Consider the following 24,767-nt stretch of genomic DNA (forward strand, 5'->3'; position numbering starts at 1 on the left):
ACCAATCCTATCAGACACGTGGCGGACTTCCTGATTCCGTGTTTGATGCTGTTCTTGAAATTTTTTAATTCACTCAACTCCCACTCACAACATTTCTTTCTCCAACTGGTGTGTACTCCACAGAGATGTTTTCCTCTCCACTGACTTCCTCTTTAACTGTGGGAGGTGAGAGACCCCAGACTGATTCCTAGGAGGACTGTTGTCCTCTTCTCTTCTGGCTCTTCTCTTTCTTACTAGACAAAGCTCTGATAATTGTGTTACTAGGTTCTGCCTAATACATGGGCCTAACTCTGCAATTTAGGAAGGGCATGTCTTGGGCAACTTCCTTAATCTCCCTACTCCTCCATGGCCTTATCTGTAGAATGGTGGGAATAAAACAACCCAATATCTTTAGTGGTTTAATTGTGCATGTATTTTCATAATAGTGAAATGAGGGAAAACAGTGAAATCTCAAATTATCAGAGCATAAAACGCCCCTCTGCTGATAGCTTTAGAACAACACTTACATAAATCAAGAGTCTGAGTAACATAAGCCACCACGCCATCCCCGCCACCCCGAACTGGGTCTTTGTGCTCCCTGTTAAATCTTCCCAGAAGGGGTTAATCACTTCTTCCTCCTTCCTGCATGGGCCCAGATGTGTCAGGGCACGTAGGATGTGTTGTAACGTTATTGTCTACATGTCTGCCTTTTTCTGAAACAGAGTACCTTTATCTCCAATGTAATGCCTAACATGTAAAATGCATCATGTTCAGTGATTTGAATATCCATCCCTGTCATCTTTTCATGGATTTTTGTAAATATTTTATATGAATGGCACTGAGTAGGGAGGGAAGAAAGAAGAGAGAGAGAGAAAGAGAGGAGAGAGAGAGAAAGAGAGAGAGAGAGGGAGAGAGAGAGAGGGAGAGAGAGAGAGAGGGAGAGAGAGACTTTCATCTTTCACTTGAATCCAGGTGATAAAGGCAGTGAGTGATAAAGATTTGGCATAGGGAAGAAGAAAAGCCAACTCTAACTTAAGTCAGGTTGGAAATCCAACATGCACAGATGTCTTTAGAGGAGTTCCACTGCAGGTTAGGGTAGACTTTGGATTGGCTCTACTCACCAAATGAATCTATTGGGATAGATGAGCTATTTTAAAGTTAAGTGTCATGATGGATTTAAACAGATCTGTTATGCCATACTAATGAATACGGATTTGTCAAAGATTAGGTCTCCTAGGTCCGAAACTTCAGCCTAGTGGCTAAAGTCCTCGTCATGCATAGCCGGGATCCCATTTGAGCACCAGTTCTAATCCCGGTGGCCCTGCTTCCCATTCAGCTCCTTGCTTGTGGCCTGGGAAAGCATTCGAAGGTGGCCTGGAGTCTTGGGACCCTGCACTAATGTGGGAGACCAGGGGACCGGGCGGGCTCCAGGCTCCTGGCTTTGGATTGGTTCAGCTCTGGCAGGTGTGGCCACTTGAGGAGTGAATCATTGGATGGAGGGTATTTCTCTCTGTCTCTCCTCCTCTCTGTATATCTAGCTTTGCAATAAAAATAAATAAATCTTAAAAAAAAAAAAAAAGAAGTGTTTTGACCCACTGAGCCACACACTGGCTCCTTTCAATGTTCTTAATGGTTGTTGGTAAAGTTTAAGCGTTAATTCCCCTTTCCCCAGCACGTATAACCATGGTTGAATACAGAGAAAAACATGAAATTCTTGTTCCACAGCCTTAAGGGAATGGAAATTCTAAAGAAAGCTGTGGAGAACCTGCAAGTCATGTTCAGGATTTCTCACAGGTAGGCTCGGTCAATAGGAAGGGGTGGCTGCCTGACCTCCTGAGGCTGGACTCAGTCTCTTCGTCAAGACAATTCTCTGTCCACCAATAAAACAGACAGGTGGTGATTTCATCTTTTTCTGAGCAAGTGTGGCCATTACCAAAAGGGCAATGACCCTGGGGGGTGTTGGAGGGGCGGGGGATGGGCAGACAGCCTCCTCTCCCAAAGGCAGGGCGGCCAGGATGTGGAGAGGGTGAGTCAGCAGGTAACAGCTTTTCCTCCCAGGCCACCCTGCAGAAACCCCCAGGAGACCCACGTCAGCAGGCGGTCAGCAGGCGGTGGAGGACAGAGCCAGGACTCAGCGGCTCAGCTCATTTGCTCCGATGGCTGTTCTGTGTCCCTTTAAGAGGAACCATTTCATATCCTAAATCGGAAAATTCCTTAGGAATTTGATCACTGCAGAGTGGTTGCTTCTGCTTTCAGCGTGAGGACGCTGGACAAGGACGCATCCCAGTTTTCCAGCGGCTCCTGGGAGTTCCAGGATCTGCAGGAGTCGGGGCCTGGCTGAGGCTTGGAGGTGGATGTGTGGAGGAATCTTGGGAGGAATCTCATCTTGAACTTCTTTATTTCAAGTTTAACAAGTACGTAATCACGACATTTTAAACAAAATGGTAATTATTGCTATGTGAGATTTGCAATAAATTAGATTAATTTGAAATGAACTGAGATCTTTTCCCTCTCTGCTTGGCACTTGGCTCATAAGAACTGAAATGTTCCCTAGAAACATGTGGGTTCTTTTTTTTCCTCTCTCTCAAAGAAGATTTTTAGAAGAAACATTAACATGTAAATTATATGGCTATCTCCCCTCCCCCCAGCAGCCCCTTCATAATAAGTGGTCTGTGTAAAGTCGGACCACCAAGGCGCAAGGACAGTCTTGCAACTTTTAACCCTTGAGGAAAGCAGCATCAGGAAGTACTCCAAGTTTCCCCGGGTGTCTAACAATGCGCCTCGGGGGCAAACCAGCTCTGCTGGAGACTGCCCCGCACATGCTAAGGTCCCTTTTAGTTCTCACAATGGAGACAGCCTGCACGTTGCGGAGGGCACGCTGAAAAGGGCAAAGAGAAGAAAGGACTTTTCTGAGAATCGAAGGTCTCCCTCCGGCTGATTCTCTCCCAGTCATTTGTCAGGAGCTTTGTCCACTGATCCCGCAGCTGGATTTTCCCACCCGGAACTGGCTCCTCATTGCTCAGGTAGGGTTCCTGTTGATAATGGCAAGGAGGCGGTTAGTGAGGAAGAGCTGAGGTCATCAGCCCCTCCCTGCAGCGCCTTGGGTACTATCCAATCCCTGTGCAATGGAAAGCCACAGCTTCCATGAAAACAGCACTCAGAACCAGAGGTAGCCCAAAAATAATCAACATGGCTGCTGGCTGTGTGCTGTGGTGACCCTCTGGCTCTTTGGAAGGTCATTGTAGTAAAATGACCACGGCTGAAGTTCCTACTCCCATCCTATGCCTGATGACTTGACACTTCTTAGATTTCCACCAAAGGGCGAAAAATGAGTTGTAATTAAACTCCACCTCCAATGAGTATTCAATTCAAACCTGCCCTAAACCCCCGCCTGGGGCCCATACACCTCCAGAGTCTATAAACAGATGGCTCTGGACTTTATTGAGTATAACTCACTCTTCAGTATGCCTGTACTCCTTTTTTGAGTGTACACTCTTGCACCACTTGCAAGTTAATTTTGTTTTTCTGCTGACCTTTAAACAATGTTAGTGATGCAGCAAAGAACTGAAGATTGTACCCAGTCACTCCTTGACACCACTTTCTGCACAGCCCTAGGGTGTGATCTGGGACCCTACCGGATTTGGGAGGTCTTGTGTGGCGCTAGTTCTGCCAGGGCAAATCCTTTCATGTACTCTAGAGTTCATGAAGTGTTCCCTCATCCTTGCCAGACCTAGTTCCTATCTCCTAAGAGAAAAATATGGCTCTTATCATTTCCCATATTACCTGTCACCTATAAGACAAAGTTGATGCTATTTAGTGTAACACATACAGTTCTTAAGAAACTGGATCCTGTAAACTTTCCTTTCTTATTTCTTGATGCTCATGCCTTGTTTGCTCCAAGAACTTGACAGATGCTGCAACTGTTACATGTCTTTTTTTTTTTTTAATTGGAAATTCAGATATACAGAGAGGAGGAGAGACAGAGAGGAAGAATTCAGTTCATTGATTCACTCCACAAGTGGCTGCAATGGCTGGTGCTGCACCGATCCGAAGCCAGGAGCCAGGAGCCTCTTCTGGGTCTCTCACGCGGGTGCAGAATCCCAAGGCTTTGGGCCATCCTCGACTGCTTTCCCAGGACACAAGCATTGAGCTAGATGGGAAGTGAGGCCACTAGGATTAGAACTGATGTCCATATGAGATCCCAGTGCATGCAAGGTGAAGAATTTAGCTGCTAGGCTTTGGTGCCAGGCTCCATTACATGTCTATTTCTAGGAAAGTGAATGCCACCACACAGGTTCTTCCAAACCATCTTGTCCTATTGATAATGATGAACAAATCTTAAGACTCATTCAACTGCCGGTCAACTACCTCCTTCTTGTGTTTGTTTCAAATCTGTATTTTGATGCTTTTTCTCTTAGGCTTATCTGTAATTTCTTACATTTCTGCATCTCTTGTATGTCTGTGAATTCTCTGAAGTCAGGGGCCATATCCAGTCTCTAAATTTCCATCATCCACAAAGATTATGATAAGGGCAGGGCTCTTCTGGGACAAGGCATACAGCTTGCTTTCTTCTCATATACAATCTGTTCCTTTCTTCCTAGGCAAAACCGAGAGGTATACCCTGGAGAGAGTGCCAGCTAGGGTCTGTCTGACTTCCTTTTTACTGGGCTTGGAGGCTCAGTTCCATCACAGGCCAGGAGCTAACCAAAGTTGCGGTTTATTTTTCCTTTTGTAAATAATGTCAAAGAACATGGCAACATGGAGACAAAGTCTGCTGGAGTTGGAATCAGTGTGATGGTATTCTAGCCTCCTTCTGACTCTATCTGGTGGTGCAACATTAGGCAGGGGAGCTGGCCTCTGTGAGCCCCAGGTCGTTCACTTACTGAATGAAGATTTGGTGCAACTGATGCTATTTTCTGGGGGTTATCCACAGATGGAGAAAAAATCTTTATAGGAGTTTGAGAAAAAGGCAATATTTGGGGCCCGACGACATGGCCTAGCGGCTAGAGTCCTCGCCTTGAACGCTCCAGGATCCCATATGGATGCCGGATCTAATCCCAGCAGCTCTGCTTCCCATCCAGCTCCCTGCTTGTGGCCTGGGAAAGCAGTTGAGGACGGCCCAGTGCACTGGGACCCTGCACCCGCATGGGAGACCCGGAAGAGGTTCCAGGTTCTGATCGGCACACACCGGCCATTGCAGCTCACTTGGGGAGTGAATCATCAGATGGAAGATCTTCCTCTCTGTCTCTCCTCCTCTCTGTATATCTGACTTTGCAATAAAATAAATAAGTCTTTAAAAAAAAAAGGCAATATTTGAAGGAATGGGTGGCAGGATTTTGGCGCTGTGATAAGTACCTAGCACAGACCTGGAACCTACTGAGTCTGCTAGAAGGGGGGGATTTTCCCTAATGCCCTCATTTTTACACTGGTGGCTGATACAGACTCTGGTGTTACCCTGTTTGTTAATCTTGCCTGGTTGATACATTCATCTCTCTTAAGAAGTTCTTCTTTTCTGCTCTATGACAACGGGCTCCTTTTCTCCTAGGCAAAACCTTCAAGAACATAAGCATAGAGTAGTACGTGTGTGTGTGTGTGTGTGTGTGTGTTGGAGAGACTGTGCTTTGTGAATAGGGTCTATTATGAGGTGAACTTTATGATCAAAACATATAATGTTGGAATGCTAGCCTTTGTTGCCTGAGAGTGTGATCTTATTTGGAAGTCTGGTCATCACAGAGGCAACCAAGTGACAATGTCATTTGGGGGACTCCTAGTTGAAGCTAACTAGTGTCTTTAGGAGAGGGGGGGCATTTGGACACAGAGAAAGACCTGTACCTAGGGAGGATGCTATGAAGACACAGGGAGAGAGACAGCCTTGTCACTGGGGTGATCAGCCACTCACCAAGGAATGCTGGAGAGCTGCAGGAGGCGGAGGCGTCAGGCAGTCTCCCCTGGGGCTTTCGGAGAATGTTGCCTTGCCAACTTCTTCATTTTGGATTTCCAAACCTGGAGACACACATTACTGTTGTTTATTTCTTTCAAAACTTTCTGAAAACGTTATTTGCTTGAGAGAGAAAAATGCAGAGAGAACGTTACGGAGAGAGAGTTTTCCCACCTGCGAGTTCACTCCATGAATGTTAGGAGCCAGGAGCCTGCTCCAGGTTCCCACGTGAATGGCAGCAGCACACTCAGGCATCTTGATGTATGCCAGGGTGTGCATTAGCAGGAAGCTGGAATTGGGAGCAGAGCTGAGATTTGAACCCAGGATAGTTCAATATCAGATGCAGGCCTTTTTACCCTCTCCCTTCCCCAAGTTTCTGGAACTTTGAATCCGTCCAGTATTGGGTTCTTTGTAATGGCAGCCTTAAGGAGGTGAGTACAGGGTCAGAGCTGAGCTCTGTATGGGTCGATTGAGAAAGAATGCACAGGGTGTGTGTCTGTGTGATGATTACTGTCAGATGGTAATTTACATCATGGCCAGGCAGGTCATGCAGCAACTCCTAGGAAACCGAACAGATGCTATTTATCAAAAGAGACTTAAACTCATCAGCAGCTTCCACCCTTCCTCTCCCAGGTCCCTCTTCTTGCCTGGCTCCAACTCACCAAACTGCAAACCCTCCTGCACCTCCTCTCTCCTGCCCTGCCCTGGCTCCTTCATAAGGGACATTTTATCCTGATGTTTACTTAAAATGCTAGTGCTACAAACTCCGGTGTGTTTGAAGAGTGTTCTGAGTGCGGAAGAGGGATGAAGGCCCCCTGGTGAAGAGATTCAGGGCGGCTCAGACCCTGGTGGCACCAGTGTAAGAAGCCAACTAAGGTAAAGGCCCCCTCCCCCTCAGTGTCTAATCCCTTCTTGTGAGGCTGGTATAATAGGTGCTGTATACGACCTCTGCTGAATTCTTCCCTCTGGAATCTTCGGGGCCCCTGACATAACCCTCATCCTCCGCACGGTGGAAGACAGAGAGGCCTCCCTCTGTGTGCCCCATTGCAACTTTCCACTGGGTCTGGGTTTTGGACTGCTTGATTTGAATGGAGGATTGTTCAGCTCTAGGCAGGGGCCAGCAGAGCTGCCAGTTCCAACACTTGCAAAATACAGTACTGCTTTTAAGGTAGAGTAGAAGGGCGTTGAAGCAAGCATGCAGGGGTTCCTTGTCGAACACACTGCCCATCTGTCCTGGCTCTCCTTGGAGGAAGAGGGCCCAGGCATCCTGAAGGCCAAAAACCAGTCCCAGGAGCTCCACCTCCAATTTACACATTCAGAGGAGGCTGTGATGTGCTTGCATTCAGCAAGAGACCACGGAGGGAGCAGATTCAGAGTGGCGGCCCCTCCTGTGTGCCTGTACTCCCAGAGTAGTGATCACAGGTTGGAAGTAGACGCCAGGCATGGGCTTCAAGTTCAGGGTCACTGAGGAGATGGCATCTCAGAGACTGTAGAGTATTCTGTTCTCTAAGAAGTACGGAAATTACACACACAAATCTCTTCACTGAGATGAAATGTAATTATGTGGTTAAATATTCATATTTTAATTACTGGAAGGAGATGCATTTATACACTGTGATTGGAATAGTTTCCATGTAGAGTCAAGCAGGAAAACCTAAAGAGTTCTTTCTATTCTTGCAGTAAAATCACGGCATTGCTTCCCACAGCAGGAATATTTACAGGCAAGGCACTGAAATTATTCATCTGCTTCAGTGATTTGACCATTGAATTACTACCATGTTCAGCTTCAACATTCCACAGGAGAGATAGGATGCAAAGGAAATGAGAAATTCCAAAAAAATGGCTAATTTTGTCTTCTTGTTGATGGGTAACAGTTTTCCGGTGATTCAGAAAATAAATTTCAAAACAAAAACTTATTTATCCGAAAGAGATACAGAGAGAGAAAGAGAGGAAGAGACAGAGAGATCTTCCATCCACTGACTTACTCCTAAGATGGCAGCCATGAGCTGGTCTGAGCCAGGTGCTTCCTCCAGGTCTCCTACATGGGTGGCGGGGCACCAAGCACTTGGACCATCTTTTGCTGCTGGTCTAGGCTATTAGAAAGGTGCTGGCTTGGAAGTGGAGCATCCAGGACATGAACTTGCAGCCCTATGGAATGCTGATGCTGCGGGTGGTGACTTTACCTGCTATGCCACCATGTTGGCCTCCATTTTTTGTTTTAAAAAGCAAAATAAGTATAAGCTATTTCTCTTTCTACATCATCATGAAGTTCTGGGAGTAGGAGGAATCCTCAGCTATGCAAGCCTCGCCTCTATTGATATTCATACTTTTTTGTTCTTACGTTATTTTATGCGGAATTTATTTCTGAGTCATTTGCTTTTGTTTCTTCCATTTCTTCTGGGATCTCCTTCTCTTCCGTGATTCTGAGACCTGGGATCTCTTTCCTCTTGTGGTTTAGGAAAGGTTTGTTCCTTTCAGTGAGGATTCCCTCAGGAGGACAGGGGGAGCTCATGTCAGGGCTAAACCACTGGAGGTATAATGACATATCTCGAGTGTTTGCTCACCCAAAACACAGGTCTGTGACTACTCTGTGACCAGAACTCTACATGCAAACCCTTCAGCTCAGCATTCATTCACATTTTCAAGCAGATGCAATAGAAATTCAGCCCACTTTTAGGGATCCCCACCTGGTGTCCAGCCCCACTGTCAGGCCAGGCACACCTGCCAGCTGCACCATGATAGCAATAGAAGAGTGCACTGCTGTTAAATGTGGCATCTTCCAAAAACCTTGGTAGGTTTTATTTTTCTTTTTTGGATGTGCATAGCCTTGATGGCCAGGGCAGTTTTCTTAAGCATCCTTCAAGTGATTTGAACTTCTTGCTTTGAATGATTTTGTGGGATTTTCTGGGTCAAATAAGGAGCAAACAGTATTCACAGATCCCCTTAGGCCATTGAAGGGAAAAGATACTCTTTCCAGCGTCTTGAGGTGGATTGAATTGCAGCACAGGAATTCCTCTTCGGCCTGTCTTCAGAGCGAGGGAAAGAGGATACAGAATGATACACAGAATGATTTCAGGTGCACCCCAGTGGGATTTGCAAGGGTGTCATGAACAGGGCTTGTCAAAGCAAAGTCAAACATGAATACGCTTCATTGGAAAAGAGGTGCATTATCCTGTTAAGTGTTCTGGAGAGCAGGAAGCTGGAGAAAAATATTCGATGAATCTGCAAGAATGACAAGTCCCCCAACCCTTTTCTTTTTCTACGTTAGTCTATTCCCTTTTTAAGGCTGGCTTTATTTAATTGAGAAGCAATACAGAGAGAGAGAGAGAGAGAGAGAGAGAGAGAGAGAGAGAGAGAGAGAGAGAGAGAGAGAGAGACTAAGAGAGCAGGCTGTTTCATTTACTTGTTTACTCCCCAAAGAGTCACAACAGTTAGGCTCTGACAGAATAAACCCAGTATCTACCAGGTCTTCCACATGGGTGCAGGGGCCCAAGCACATGGGCCCTGCTTCACTGCTTTCCTGGGTGCATTAGCAGGGCTCTGTATTAGAAATGCATCACCTGGGATTTCAACTGGCACCCAGGTGGGATGCTGGTATTGTAGAAGCAGCTTAACCCACTGTGCCACGATGGTGGTCCTTACTCTACTACTTTTAGAAGATAAAATCTTGCTGCTCTGAAGAATAAATCAGAGGTTTTATACTTACCCTGAAAATAGCTCACTGAAGCAGAGTATTCACCTTTTTCTTATTTTGTTACATTAGAAGGAACAGTGATTTTATGCGAGATCTTGTTCTTACTGCTTTATTGATCATGCTTGAATGTTTGATTATGTTTTCACTGAATAAACAATGCTATGTTTTCAGATTCTTAAAATAAGCAGGCCAGAATTAATCAGATCTATAGTAGGAAGTCCAGAGTTGAACAATGCATTGGCTGGTATGTTTTGACTTCACTGTCTCCATGGTAACATGCACGAACAAATTAAGAAAAATAGAAATGATTTGTCTTAAGGGTAGGAATTTGCCAAGTCTCATTTAGTCTAATTAGTTTTAAACCTAATGATATTTTAGGTGATCAGAATGTTTTCCCAGGAATTTTCCTGAAAAAAAAAAGGTGCATTTACTGAATAGGTATAATTAAGTGTTCATATTTTTAGAGTAAAACATTTATGGAGTTAACCTAAATTAAATTGACAAGCCTTTCACCAAAGGACATACTGTGAAGAAGTCAACACTGAATTCAATTTCTTCAAAATATGCAAATATATTTAAACTTAAATGTTTTGTTAAAATTATTTGAGAGGCTGGCATTGTGGGCGGGGATCTGGGGAAAGGGAATTATGTATCCATCTTCATTGTCAGCATCCCATATAAGTGCTAGCTAGAGTCCCAACTAACCACCCCTGACCCAGCTGCCTGTCGATGCACCTGGGAAAAGCAGTGAAAGCCCGAGTGCACAGCCCTACTGCCCATTTGGGAGACCCATATAGACTTCCTACAGGTGGCTATTTGGGGAAGAAACCAGTAAATTAAAGATCTCTTTCTCTCCTTCTCTCTTTGCAATTCTGCCTTTCAAATAAATAAATAAATAAATAATCTTTTTTAAAAAAAATTGGGAGACTACCAAAGAGAGAGAGAGAGTGCATCCTATCCTCCACGCTCCAGATGTGTGCAACAATGGGGATGGGTTAGGCTGCAGCCACGAGTCAGAAACTCAGAGGATGGCAGGGAACCCAGTGCTTGACCCATCACCTGCTGCCTGTCAGGGTGTGCCCTAGCAGGAAGCCTGACCAGGTGAGTGGTAGGGACACAAGGACTTGGGTCCTCGCCACTACTTCCCAGGGTATGCCTTCTGAGGAAGCTTGAGAGCTAAGGACTCAAACTCAGGTGCTCTGATACGCAGCGCTGATGTTTTAGTCATGATATCTAATGCTTGTGTAAATATTTCTGGCTACTAGCAAACTACTCCAGTCTCTGCAGGCTGCAGGCTCCGCAGGCAAAGCCACAGGAATAAGGGGGCATGAAAGTGACCCTCAGTGATACTGAAGTCCAAGAATGAATCTGGAAGGTGTAGGAACTGTTTTCTTCTATTTTAGCCTGAGGTGACGTACATCACCCTTCCCACTGTCAACACTTGCAGAAGGCTATGGAATAGACCAAGAACAAAGCTGGCTCAAACCCAACCCAGTGGCAAGCATTGCAGGGCATGTGCAGGAGGCACAGGAAGCCTGCTTTTGCCTTATAAGAATATCAGCAAGGCAGTTACAGCTATGGGAGAGAGCTGTATTCGTCCATTTTTTATAACATTTGTTTAAATACCTGAGAGGAGCTTCTGGAAGGTAGGGCAATTATTTCAGCTTACAGTCTGGGGGCTCGCAGTTCAGGACCAGAGCACAACTGGCAGAAGCTGACCATGGGGAAGCTAGTGCAGAGGGATGCTCAGAGACAGGAAGCAGAAAGAGAATCTGGCAGAGCCCGACTTAGCCAGCCAACCCTTTGCAGAGAATAGCCTCCTGAGGGCCAGTGGCCCTTTATGTAGAGGCTTCCCACCAGACCTACCTCTCAGACACCAAGTTGGCACTGTTAACATTATGACTTCAGGGTTTCAACATCTGCATGAGTTTGAGGAGCCAAGTTGCATTCGATTAGCGACAAGAGGTTTGGTGAAGATCAAAAACTAAAAATAAAACCAAAGCAAGCAGAAAATTTGAACTTTGGGCACCTGCACACGGAAGGCTAGGATACTCCTTATCATTGGTCTTGAATGAACACAGAAAGCAATTGATCCTGCACTACTAGTAGGCTCCTTAGGACCAGAGCAACAGACAGTGTAGGACTTGGGGAGAGAAAGAGAAAAAGCTGGAAGGAGGGAGGAGGCAGAGGAAGAGGGCAGGGAGGGAAGGAGGCAGAGCAGGAGAAAGGGAGAGGGAGGGAGAGAGAGGTATTGCAGGCTTTTTGCAATTCCTCAGTGAGGATGGTTGAGACTTCACAGAAGTTGCGTGCTGTAGAGTTTATTGTGATCTTCACTCTCAGTCTCGGTTTACTAAGCTCATTCCACAGTACACTACCCTCATTCTCAGCAAACTTCATAAGGTTTTAAATTTGAAGACAACTTTGTGAAGAATGCACAATTGATCCTGGAGACTGAGTGTATAGATGGATAAACAAATTGCACAAGAGAGAAGAGATACCAAATGAAGTCAACAAAGATAAATATGGATACTCACCTTGGTATATTACAGTGCATATGTTAGCAACATTTTTCTGCACTTCAGAAAATGCATTTCCCAAGAGAGCAGATCTTCAGTACCCATCACATACGCAGATAGAGGTGACTGGGGCTGACACTGTGGCACAGCATATAAGGCGGATGCCTGTGGCTCTGGTATGCCATATGGGCACCAGTTTCTGTCCTGGCTGCTCCACTTCCTATCCAGCTCCCTGCCTACGGCCTGGGAAACCAGCAGAAAATCGTCCAATTCTTGGGCCTCTTGGGCCCTTACGGATGATGTAGAAGACCCTAAGAAGTTCTTGGCTTTGCACTGCCCCAAGTCCGGCTGTTGAGTCATTTGAAGGGGAAACCAGTGCATGGCAGATATATCTTTCTGTGTCTCTCCCTTTATTTTTGCCACTCTGCCTTTCAAACAAGAAGTTGATCTAAAAAAAAAGGTGACAGATAACTATATGATGAATATATTATTTACTAAATAGTTTGCTTATTAAAAGCAGTCTGCAAGGTACACATATAACAAAATATTTTATGCCGTGAATATACACATTCAGACATTTTTTGTTTATCAATTAAATGGACCTTAATAAGGATGGAAAAATTAAAATAAAAATATTAGCAAAGAAAAACTCTTATAAAATCATGATACTTCCAGAAGAAAATTTAGCATTTTTTTGTGGCTGGGAATTGGAAAACATTTATAAAATACAACAGAAAAATTAACAGTTAAGAAAATGGGGAGAAACTCAAGATAGCAGAATCGGGCAAGGACATGTTTAAACAGAATAAAAAATATTAGCCAGTGTGAAGCAGAGAGGGCACATTCCAGGAAACAGGAGAGGACAGAGCAACAGCAGAGGACTGACAGACACAGGAAAGCAGTGGACACAACGGTGTGGTGTTAGAGAGACTGATACCCCAGTGGCAATCAGCAAACAGCTATCTGAACTGCACCAGCAGCCAGAACTCCAATAGCAACAAGGTGGGAAGGGGCCTTCACCAGGAGCTCCAGAGGTGAACCTAGACAAAGAACTGCCTGTCCTGCTGGTCTGTTTGATTTGACCAGGAGCAGAAACAGCAGCAGGACCCAGATGGGCAGTGCTAGAACAGGGTGGATTTCACAGTGCAGTCTGCACCCTAGAGTCGAATCAGGCACCATTTTGTTTAAGGAGGCAAAGGCTAGGGAAAAGACTGAGCATGCACTGAGCTGGGAGTGAACTCATTTCTGGTTCAATGAACTGCAACAACATGGCATTCTACAGGTTCCAACCAAGATAGGTCTGAGTAGCCCTCAGACCTGGCCAGCAGATCAAGAACTCTAGTAGTGGCACATCAGGCGCTGCTTTGTATGGTGTGGCAAAGGCTTTTAGAGTGCAGGGACAACAGTGAGCTGTGCATGTACTGAGCTGGGAACAAACTCACTGAGCTCATGACATTGCATTGGTCTCACAGGAAAAGAATACCTACTAAGGCATTGTATGGGTCAAAATAGGTCTGTGTGGCACCCAGACCTAACGGCCAACAGGTTCTGGCAAGACTACCACCAACAACCACCTAACTATGTAGGATTCCTGGTGTCTTCCTAATCCTGGGACCTGCTCCAACCAGAAGTGGAAGAAAGGTTGTACAGACAATGGTGCAGACTCAGCAAAGTATCACAGGAGGTGGAGGCTGATGACCCAGGAGCTAGGTCTACAGAGACCATGTGGGAATCTAACATAAGAACCTAGACCTGGAACTCGGTGGAGGGAGTGGCACAAGTGACTGCAAACAAAGGGCCATGTACCAACGGCAATAAGTAAAATCGAATTGTAGAACTTTGGATGACACAGCCTAGAAACCTCCCCCATGGAGAACAATCTGCTAACCAGAGTTATTATGACCAAGAGCAAAAGAAGAGACTGAGACACAATGGATATTACTGAAGTCTCCCCTGCATAGGAGCAAACCTCTTTGCCAACCTCAGAGTTCACTGAGGAAGACACTGAGACAATGGGGGATACAGAATTCAAAACACTTATTATAAAACTTTGTAACAAAAAGGAGAAGCATGTAAAGCAGGCATTCAAGGAATTCAAGGAATATGTCACGCTTTAAATGAATCAAATGAAGTGAAGTATACAGTGGAGCAAATTAAAAGTACAGTGGAGAGTCTCCAAAATAGAATGAAGCAAGCGGAAGAAAGAATCTCAGAATTGGAAGATATTTCCTGTCACCAGGGGAAACAAACAAAAAGCTGGAAGTAGAGCTGAGTCAAGGTAAAAAAATGTATCCAAGAGGGCCCGGCGGCGTGGCCTAGCGGCTAAAGTCCTCGCCTTGAAAGCCCCTGGGATCCCATATGGGCACCGGTTCTAATCCCGGCAGCTCCACTTCCCGTCCAGCTCCCTGCTTGTGGCCTGGGAAAGCAGTGGAGGACAGCCCAATGCATTGGGACACTGCACCCGCGTGGGAGACCCAGAGGAGGTTCCTGGTTCCCGGCTTTGGATTGGTGCGCACCGGCCCGTTGCGGCTCACTTGGGGAGTGAATCATCGGAGGGAAGATCTTCCTCTCTGTCTCTCCTCCTCTGTGTATATCTGGCTGTAATAAAATGAATAAATCTTAAAAAAAAATGTATCCAAGAATTGAAAGAACGATTAAAAGGACAAATGTAAGAGTTATAGGACCCCCTGAAGGTGCAGAAAGAGAAGCTGTGTTTACAAATGTATTTAATGAATAATAAAGGAAAATTTCCCTAGTCTTGAGAAAGAACTGGGAACCAAAATCCAGGAGGGGCACAGAACTCCCAACAGGTTTGACCAAAAGCGATCTTCACCACAACACATGATCATCAAGCTCTCTTCAATTGAACATAAGGAAAAGATCCTCAAATGTGCCCTTGAAAAAAAATCAACTGACATATAAAGGAATGTTAATTAAACTGACAGGAGACCTCTCACAGGAAACTCTAGAGGCCAGAAGAGAATGGAGTGACATATTCCAGATTCTTTTTCTTTCTTTCTTTTTTTCTTTTCTTTTTTTTTTTAATAATCTTATTAAGTCGATTAGGATACAAAGGGTCAAGGGCTATAGGAAATTGGCTAATACCATTGTTTCCACGCTAACATCATCATTTTTTCCCCTGTATCTGAGGTTAGGGGAGGAACTAAGGGAGAAGCCCCACCCAGCCTCCCACGTATCCCAGGTCCCCGATGTGGGGCATGCTCTGAGGTTCCTGTTCAAGCAGTTTTTATAGTTCAACAGTTCTGAATTGCTGCCAGTCTGACCATTCCAATCTCAATCAAATCTATTCAGAATCCACTGGCTGACATAGTCTCTTCATAGTTGGGGTTCTGAGATCAGCAGTTCAGTTGGAGGGATCTCCAAAGAAACTTCATCTGAGGTGATCCCATACCTGATTCTTGTGTGTGCATGCCAGTACAGGGTCTAGCAGTCCATCACCCCTATCAGTTTATGTATATGCTGGTGGTTGGAATTGCTGGGTCAGTTCTGTTTCCAGCCCTGTCTCCCTCACAAACCGATGGGTGTTGCAGTCCAGCCCTATCCTATCCATTTCATACTCAGCCCTCACACAAACCAGTGGGAGCTTCAGCCCTGTTGGGGCGACTCCCCATAACCCATACCAGGCCTGCCCCCCAGTTTCTAAAAGCAAAAAATATTGGCCCATGATAACGTACCCAGCAAAACTTTCGTTTGCCTTTGAAAATGAAATTAAATTCTTTCACAGTAAAGGAAAGATCTTCCAAACCTGCCCTACAAATGATACTTAAAAATGTTCTCTTGACAGAGAAAAGGAATAATGCCCACAACAACCAAAGCAAATGTGAAGAACATCCCAGTAAAATAACAACAGAAGACTAAATCAATGAACAAATCATTGCTAAAATGACAGAACCAAATTACCATTCACTCATATTAACCCTGAATGTAGATGGCTTAAACTCATCAATCCAACGTTACAGATTAGTATACTGCATTAAAAAAACAAAACCCATCTTTTTGTTGCATACAGGAGACATATCTCACCAAGAAACATCAGCGGAAAGTATATCTCATGGATTTTGATTTTTTTAAATTTCATCTCTTCACAGCATTTTCTTCTGATTAAATTCTTCAGTGACTCATAGATCATACAGTAGCATCATTTTCTTCAAGAAGGTTCTTGATTTTCTTTTCCATTTCTTCAGCAACATATTAGTCACTCAGTAGCATGTTATTTAACTTCATGGAGTCGTAAATTTCTATTTTTCTTCCCTGTTGTTGATTTTATATTGTGGCTTTTCATTTAAGAGGATGTATAGTAATTGTGTAATGGAGACTATCATATCCAGATGCGAGGATACAACGCAGTATGCATCTCTACTTCCAGACAAAGATGGACTCCCATCCCAGTGAAACTGTTTACTATATCTTGACAATAGAATGCTGGACTCTCTGCCATTGTCCATGCCCACAATGATGGACATATGACTGTGTATGAAGAACTATATTATAGTAATGATATAGGGGAACTCAGTGAGGGGGAAGGGACAAGGGAAATCCCAGGGCCTATGGAAATGTATCACAAAATGATAATAATAAGAAGAAGTAAAATTAATGAAAAAAATTTTATAGAAAAGTAAACTGATAAGCCTGACTGAATCAAAATTTCTGCTCATCAACACATGCTAGAATAAATGAAGAGCAAGAATATATAAAGAATTTGTGTAACTCAATAATAGAAACCTCATTTTTTATGGTTTAACAATCTCTATTTGAAAGATGGAGAAAGCGAGGGGGAGAGACAGATTTTCCATCCACTGGCTCACTCTCTAAACGCCCACTATAACTTGTGGCGCCAGAATGTGTCCAGAATCCTAGAACCCAATGTGGGTTTCCCATGTGGTTGGCAGGAACCCAGCCACTTGAGTCACGCCAGCTCCTCAGGCTGCTATTAGCAAGACGCTGGGTTAGGAATGTATTCAGGACCTGAACGTAACATTCCAACATGAGGTGTGAGCAAGCGAGGAGCAACTTACCTGCTGCTCCCAATGCTCCCCTCCCTCAACTCAGCTTTTCAGATGGGTTAAGCATAAATGTGAATAAATTTTACTTCAAAACGCTGTAAACATGTAACTTAATTGTTGAGGTGCCTGTTGAAGTGCATACAATACGCATGTCAGCAAACTATCAGAAACGGGTCAGGAAAGAAGAGGGGTAAGTTGAATGAGTAGAAGAAGAGATATATGACAGTGTAGATGGACAAAGTGCTGCTTGTAGAACTTAGGTGTGAGTGTTGGGATAATGGCTGCCCGTGCCAGCATTCCTTTAATTGTTCTGCTCGAAAAATTTCATTGAAAAAATGCCAAGAGAACAAAATAAAGTTAAAAAACCATCTACCTTATCACCTGGTTGCTTCACTGCTAGATATTTATCTGAAAGAAATGAAACCATAATATCAGAGCTGTATGCAAGAATAAAAATAGAGTATTATTAATAACAGTTCCGAATTGGACAGGTGCTCACTAGCAGGAAGTGCATATGCAAGTCATGATATATTTTCTTCGAAACAAAAAGGAATGAAGTGAGACACAAATGGCTGAATCCCAGGAAGTTATGCTGAGGCCAAGGAACCACAGGTAAAATTTGGGAGTGAGCAACCTGTAAGTGATTGCCTGGGAGGGAGGGGTAGGAATTGACCAGAAAGGGCACAGTGTTTTTTTGTTTTGTTTTGTTTTTTCATATTTAGGGTCTGCACTTTCCTCCATATAGTTTTTTTTTTCCTAAGGAATGGGAGAAAAATGAGAAGAAATGCTCTCAAATTCACAAGCAAAATGGTCTCTATGATTGCTGATGACAAATCAGAGGCAGGTAACAGACTTCATGTCAGAGATCCTTCCCTAGTAAACAAATCTATTCTCTGAGAAGTCCTGACACAGGAAAGAATAGCTGTTCAAAAGGTTAAGGTGTTGGGGTGGACCTTCGTGGTAGCAGTTCCAGTGCCACTTGGGGTGCCTGCATCCGACTCTAGAGGACCCAGATTTCCGTCCCAGCCCTGTCCCCCTACTCCTGCTGCTTGCTGAGGGCAACCTGATAGACAGCAGCCCGCTGAGAGATTGTACCAAGTTCTTGGATCCTGGGTTTCTCCCGGCCTGACCTTGCCTGTTTTTCTCTCTCTCCCTTTGCCTTCATTTCAAATAAAGAAAAAATTCCAAGGCATTGCTAGGTGAGAGACAATAGTTGGTGGATGATGCAGCTCTCTACCCCAAGTTCATTTGCACCACATCATAGCCTTATTAGTCTTTCTTTTCCTTCCTTCCCTCCCTCTTCCCTTCCTTCCCTCCTCCCTTCCTTCTTTCTTTCCTTCCTTCTCTTTCTTTCCTCCTTTCCTTTCTCTCTTTCTTCCTTTAGAAAACTACAGACTAAATTCCAGTAGAAAAAGTAGAGGTCAAAATTGATGGATTGAAATCACTGCCAGGCTTTGAGAGGCTCTTTTACACAAAAGATGAGAAGGTGGACTGGTTGCTTTGTTTCCTAGCGGCCTCAGGTTAGGAGCAGCACATTAGAAATGGAAGGCAGAGAAATAGCCAGAGGCAGTCACTCAGACATCAAGTGACAGCTCACAGCAGGCAGGAAGGATGAAGGAAGGGAGAAATAGGAAAAGCCAACCAAAATACTCCAGAACACAACAGAGGGCTAGGGGACTCCCACAGCTCCATTGATTTCAATAGCTCCTCAGTGTATTACTTGCCAGTGCAGAATCCTTGGAATAAGAGCCAGGAACGAAGCAGCACTCATTATGCATTGTCTAACAAGTGAGAGAATTGACATGGCCTTCTAAAATTTTAGTGCTACGTGATTAAAATAATAAATATATTTTGATCACAGAGATCAATTTTATTTATGTAAAATGACTTCTATAAGATACTTAAGCCCTGATAATGTTGAATAACAATTCCTTTAAAGATTTCTAGTGAAAGTTAACTCATGAGAAAAATTCATTAGCCTATAATATCTAGAAAAAAAATGAAATTAACAGTAGTATCCAACTCTGTTACCAAAGCTTTGTTGTCCATTTTTTCTATTTTTCAAAAGTCTTTGAAATGCCATCTGTACTGTTCTATTGAAGCTATATTAAAGCTAGCCATAGAATTCTTTTATTCTGAATATCAATGATTGTACTAGATCAGATTTTGAATGGCTCTTTAGCAGCTGACAGCAAAGGAGACCTCATCCTGTGATTTTGTTTCATTTTTCTATTTTAAACTTTTTAAGTTGAATGGTATGGAAAAGCCAGCACCAACCAAATCATAAGAGCCAATGATAGCATTTCTTTCAACTCCTGCTTCTTCACTCACTACTGTCAGCTTGAAACTGGCTAAGGGATTATTCACACCATGAAAATCAACAAACACTATAAATCAGGGCTCTTTTTGTCCCGAGAGAACTGGCTGTTAAACATTTACCAGCAACCCACTGTTTGCATCAGATTCCATAAACACCTTGGATGGTCTTGGATTCCACTGCCACCACCTGTGGCTCTTCCCTTTCTAAAAAAATTGTAGACGCCTACAGCTCAGCTGTCCTCAGCACAATCTTGTTTTCTTACTTATCCTTTATTGGATTGCAGATTTTAATCTAGGTATTCAAGACAAGCATTGATTAGAAAATTGATGGGAAACATGTTGGGTCAAAAAGAAAATCAAGGTTAATAGGGTCAGGACTGTCATAAAATATGATCCTAATAATACCCTACTTTAAGAAGTTTTCAAAAGGTTCCTGGGAATTGGTATTCTGAAAAAAAAAAAAAAACAAAACCTACGAATAGATTTCAAGTATGTTGCTTACTGAGCCCATCGTAACTTCAAATTTACATGAACTTTTTGATGTGCCCCCACATTGTTCTCATACTATGTGTAGGTCTTAGAAGAAATAGACAAGGTACAAAAGCAAATACTTCATTTCATATTTAGAAAACAAGTGAATCACAGACTCCACAGAGGCCGTTGTATTTATTTCTGTTTGTATTTAATTAGGGAAGACATAGCCTTTCATTATCTGGATAGCTGAAGGTTAGAGAAAGGTAAGTTAGTTTAGCCACTTACTCCACCAGTGAGCAATATTTGTGATTTTAGGGAGTTTAATTGCTTATGTAAGTCCAACCTGAAGACAATCCATCTGGGAGTTGAGTTTTTGGCATGTGCTGCCCTGTAGGCACCTAACCTATTTTTGACTAGGTTTTATTGCTTTGTAATTGTTGGGGACTTTTTAGAAAGGTCAGAGATGTCACTATAAGAAAAAAAATGTTCAAAATTTTTTTCCTTTATAAAACTTAAAGAAGATGAATTTCATGCTTTCAAAGCAATGGATTATCTCTTCCCCTTAGTCTCATATTTGATCTTGAAAAACAGCAGAAAACTTAGGATAACAGTATCTGTCTGATAAATTGTTGCTTGGTACAATCAATTCATCAAGTTGCTTAAATAACTGTATCCATAAACCTGTTCACCAAAATATGTCATGAGTGTCTATTATAAACAAAGCATGCTGTTGGTCTTTGGAGAAATAGAAACAAATACCAGGATATAGTTCCTACCTTCAAAGACTTTGATTAATGGGAGGGGATAGAGCCTTACCTTAATTCTAGCCAATCATTCATTTCAAGAAATATAGAAGAATATAATGAAACAGTCAACTCCAAAGGTATGAGCCAACTATGTCAAGACAACAAAACACTTTTTTAAAGATATATTTCTTTTTATTGGAAAGACAGATTCACAGAGAAGGAGAGACAGAGAGAAGAATCTTCTACCCTCTGGTTCACTCCCCAAAGAGTCACAATGTCCCAAGCCAAGCTGATCTGAAGCCAAGAACCAGGAGTTTTCTCTGGGTCTTCCAAGCAAGTACAGGGGCCCAAGGCAATCCTCTGCGGCTTTCCCAGGCCACCAGGTGGGGAGCTGAATGAGAAGTGCAGCAGCTGGGACAAGAACTGGGGCCCAAAATGAATCCTGATGCTTGGATGTGGAGGATTAGCCTGTTGAGCCATTTCACAGGGCCCAAGGCCAGAAAATCTTTCAGAAATTGTAGAAAAATGAATGCCTTGAGGGCAGGAACTTATCCACAATACTATCAGATGTGTCCAGTGCATATTCATCAAGAGCAGTTGTTGAATGAGTTTGTTGTTCCTTCATATCACTTTTATAAACATCTGTGATCACTGAGTGAATAGTAGTGATTACATATCTTTGAGGACCAGGATGCTGAATTAGCTTACTTCTCTGGAGGCAGGTGTTGCTAAAAGTTCTAAAGCATTACTTACTTTTTTTCCAATTTCGTTCATCTTTCAATTTCAGTGGGGTGCACATTTTTACCTGAAGGTAAAATAAACCACAATGAGAATATACAAAATAATGAGTCTACTGAAGTATACAGTGCTAATCTCATCACTTAAGTATTATCATTGAAATTATTTTATGGGGGGTAGTTTAGAGTGTGGTCAGTTAGGCTCTGCAATGCTGATAACTTGATTCTGGTTCATTATCTGGCTGCCCCATTTTTGGTCCAGTAACCTGCTATTGTGCCTGGGCAAACAAGTGAAAATGATCCAAGAGTTTGTGCCGCTGTGGCCCCCTGGGAGATCGAGATGAAGCTTGTGGCTCCTGGCTTCAGCCTGGCCCAGGCCTGTCTCTTGTGGCCAGGTGGAGAGTGAAAAATCGAATGGAAACTATCTTGCTCTGTCTCTCCCTCTCTCTGTAACTCTGCCTTTCAAATAAGTAAGTAAATAAATAAATAAAACTTAAAAAAAATACATATTTCAAAAACTAGGTTATGCTTCCCAGCTGTTAATCCATGAAAATATATGCAGGAAAAGGTAGTTTGAACTTCATGGATCTTAGTAATTTGCCAAACTGCCTTAAATTGGGATACTCTTAGAAAACACAGAAATACAGACAAAGCTGAAGCTAGAAAAAAAGTCATATTGCAATCAAGAAAAACATTGGGTAGATCCCCAAATTCTCCCCCACTCCGCCCTTGCTCTGTTGCCCAGCCAACGTCATGGAGAATCGTTGTAGCTGTGGCTGACCAGAAGGCAGAAGCAACATTCCACTCGTGTTTTCCCTGCTCTTCACTGTCTACCCTGGATAGAAACATCCATCCCCTTACCCCTTACTCTTGCCCCAACCCCACCTCCCTCTCTCAACAAAGTAAAACAGAGGACTTGGAGGGAGGCCATTTGCCGCAGGGTTTTTTGTTATTTAACCTGCAGTAAGTAGAACGCACAAGTCACCTTGGCTGGCAGGGGCCTCAGTTTCCGCATTTGTCAAATACCTGACCATTCTGACAAGCAACCGCCCCTATGTCCTGATCCATGAGAAAATGAAACAGCAAAACTCTACACAGATGTGGTGATACCGTCCCACATTAAGGAAAACTTAGATTTCTGAAACCACACCAGTGCAGATCTCTTTCCCTTGGCTATATTGGGAAGTTCCAAAATTGCCCGTTGCGTTACTTCATTAAGGACAAGGTTGAGTGGGTTAGTGGCTAGGTTATGTGATTTGGCATAATACTTCCTGTATTCTTATCTGATTTGGCGATTGTTTTTGCTATTGCCTCTGGGAAAATCTTAATGCCTTAATTTGCAGAGAAAACAAATATATATCAAGAATATTTACTTTGAAAAAGGGTCATGAGACAGAACGGATTTGTACAGGCTTTCTGAGTAAATTTTGTTCTTTGGAGCCAAATTTACTTTTGAAGGCAATTATATGCAGTATTTCAACATTGGTAGAGAAGGAACTGGGTTTCGGCTTCTTGTCTAGAGAACTTTGCATTCTGAATGAATCTTTACACTGGGTAAAATATAGAAAGAACCTCATGGCTGGCTTTTACAGATAAGTAAGTTGAGGCTTTAGTAATCTGCCCTAAAATCGCCAGGCACAGGAGGCAGAGTGAAGATGAAAATTTGCTCTGTGCTGTGAAGCTCTGGCCCACTTCATTGGACCTTCTCCCTTCAAGACGTGGTCCACAGCAAAACAGCCTGGTATTACCTTGGGACTAGCTAGGGATACAGGATCTCAGACTCAACACTGTTGCTGTACATCACAAACCACATCTCAGTAGGATTCCCATACGAAACCGACTGTTGATGGAATTGATTCTCTTCACTGACCTTCCTAATGAGTCCCCACCACCCACATGCAGCCACCCATGTCACGTCTACACAAACCTGCACCAGCTCAAATGCCAGGTAAATTGAATCATCTTTACATGGGGCTTATTCCACCATCGTAATCTGCCATCACTGTGTGGTAATTAACTGGATTTAACCTTTTCCGGGGCTAGAGAACACACCCTGAGAGTAGGACTGATTGTGGTATCCTGGTTGTCTATAACTTATCTAGTGGCTTCCTCAAATGAATAAATGAAGGAGCACTTTCTAAATGTCTTACTATTCCCCCCCCCAACCTTTTTTAACTTCCTCAGATGTAATCATGACCTTCAGGCCAGCCTGATGCTCTTCAGTCTGACAGGTACAAAAACCATCAGTGGCGAGAGGCGTTGGTAAGTCACCCCTTGTGGGGTTATTCTTTCCTGGGAGAAACACTACTGAAGTGGGGCAAATCTCAGGGCCACCAGGCTGCCCTGGTCTTTGCCACGAAGCCTCATGACTTTTGGCAAGTCCCCCAATTTCCATTTACTATCAAAGACAAATGAGGTTTGAATTCAAATACAGACGTCTTTCTTTGTTTCTCTCATCCATTCTTTCTTTTTTCCTTCCTTCGTTTCTCTCTCCCTTTCTCTTTTTCTTTCTCTTTTCTTTTCTTCCTTCCTCCCTCCCTCCCTTCCGTCCTTCCTTCCCCTCTCTCTTTCTCCTTCCTTCCTTCCATTTCTCTTTACCTATCTAACCTATCCTGGCCTACTCCTTGCATCTTTATCATGCCCAATCCCAAACCTCCAAACTGCAGACCTGTTTTTCCCCCAAAGCTCTAGATCGGAACAGGAAAACAAACACACAAAAACAGTGACTAAGAGGAATATGCTTCAGAACTGATTTTAATCCAGAAGGGAAGAGACTCCGGGGGTGAGTCAGTCACAGTGGAGCCACTGAGGAGGTGTCTCGGCCGTGCTCTGTTGGGGCAGCGCTGGGGGATTACTGCTCGGGTTAACCTGAGTGTGACACAGCAGATGTTTTCAGCAGAAGAAGCCGAGTTGTCCAGCTGTGAGTCAACACACATTCAGCTCTGGAAACAGAGAAAGGAATGTATGGGCTCGGCAGGATAGCTCCCTTAGGGGTGCTGGTTCACGTCCTGGCTGCCCCACTTTTCATCCAGCTCCCTGCTTATGGCCTGAGAAAACAGCCTTGGGATCCTGTACCCACGTGGGAGATCCGAAGGAAGCTTCTGGCTCCTGACTCCTGGCTTCAGATCAGTTCAGCTCCGTGCATTGTGGCCATCTGGGCAGTGAACCAGCAGACAGAAGATCTTTCTCTCTGTATCTCCTTTTCTCTAAAATTTTCCTTTCCCTGGCTGTGCCAGGTTGGAGAGCAGCACCTGCCAGCATGAGCTAGAATGGGAGCAGACTGGGCTGGGCCGAGCTATAGTTCCCGCCAGCAAGAGCCAACATGAGACGGGCCACATCA

The 24,767-nt window shown here is 43.8% G+C and overlaps 1 protein-coding gene across 1 annotated transcript in view; it reads right to left on the reverse strand.

The window, feature by feature from the left end:
- Positions 1 to 2,695: 2,695 nt before the first annotated feature.
- TMEM212 (transmembrane protein 212) overlaps positions 2,696 to 24,767 on the reverse strand; it is a 131,125-nt gene continuing 109,053 nt past the window's right edge. Inside the window, exon 4 of the mRNA XM_058661353.1 lies at positions 2,696 to 2,857. Coding sequence (XP_058517336.1) covers positions 2,696 to 2,857 — 162 coding nt within the window. The remainder of the gene's footprint in view (positions 2,858 to 24,767) is intronic.

This window comes from Ochotona princeps, chromosome 3 (genome assembly GCF_030435755.1).
Source record: "Ochotona princeps isolate mOchPri1 chromosome 3, mOchPri1.hap1, whole genome shotgun sequence".
Classification (NCBI taxonomy): Eukaryota; Metazoa; Chordata; class Mammalia; order Lagomorpha; family Ochotonidae; genus Ochotona; species Ochotona princeps.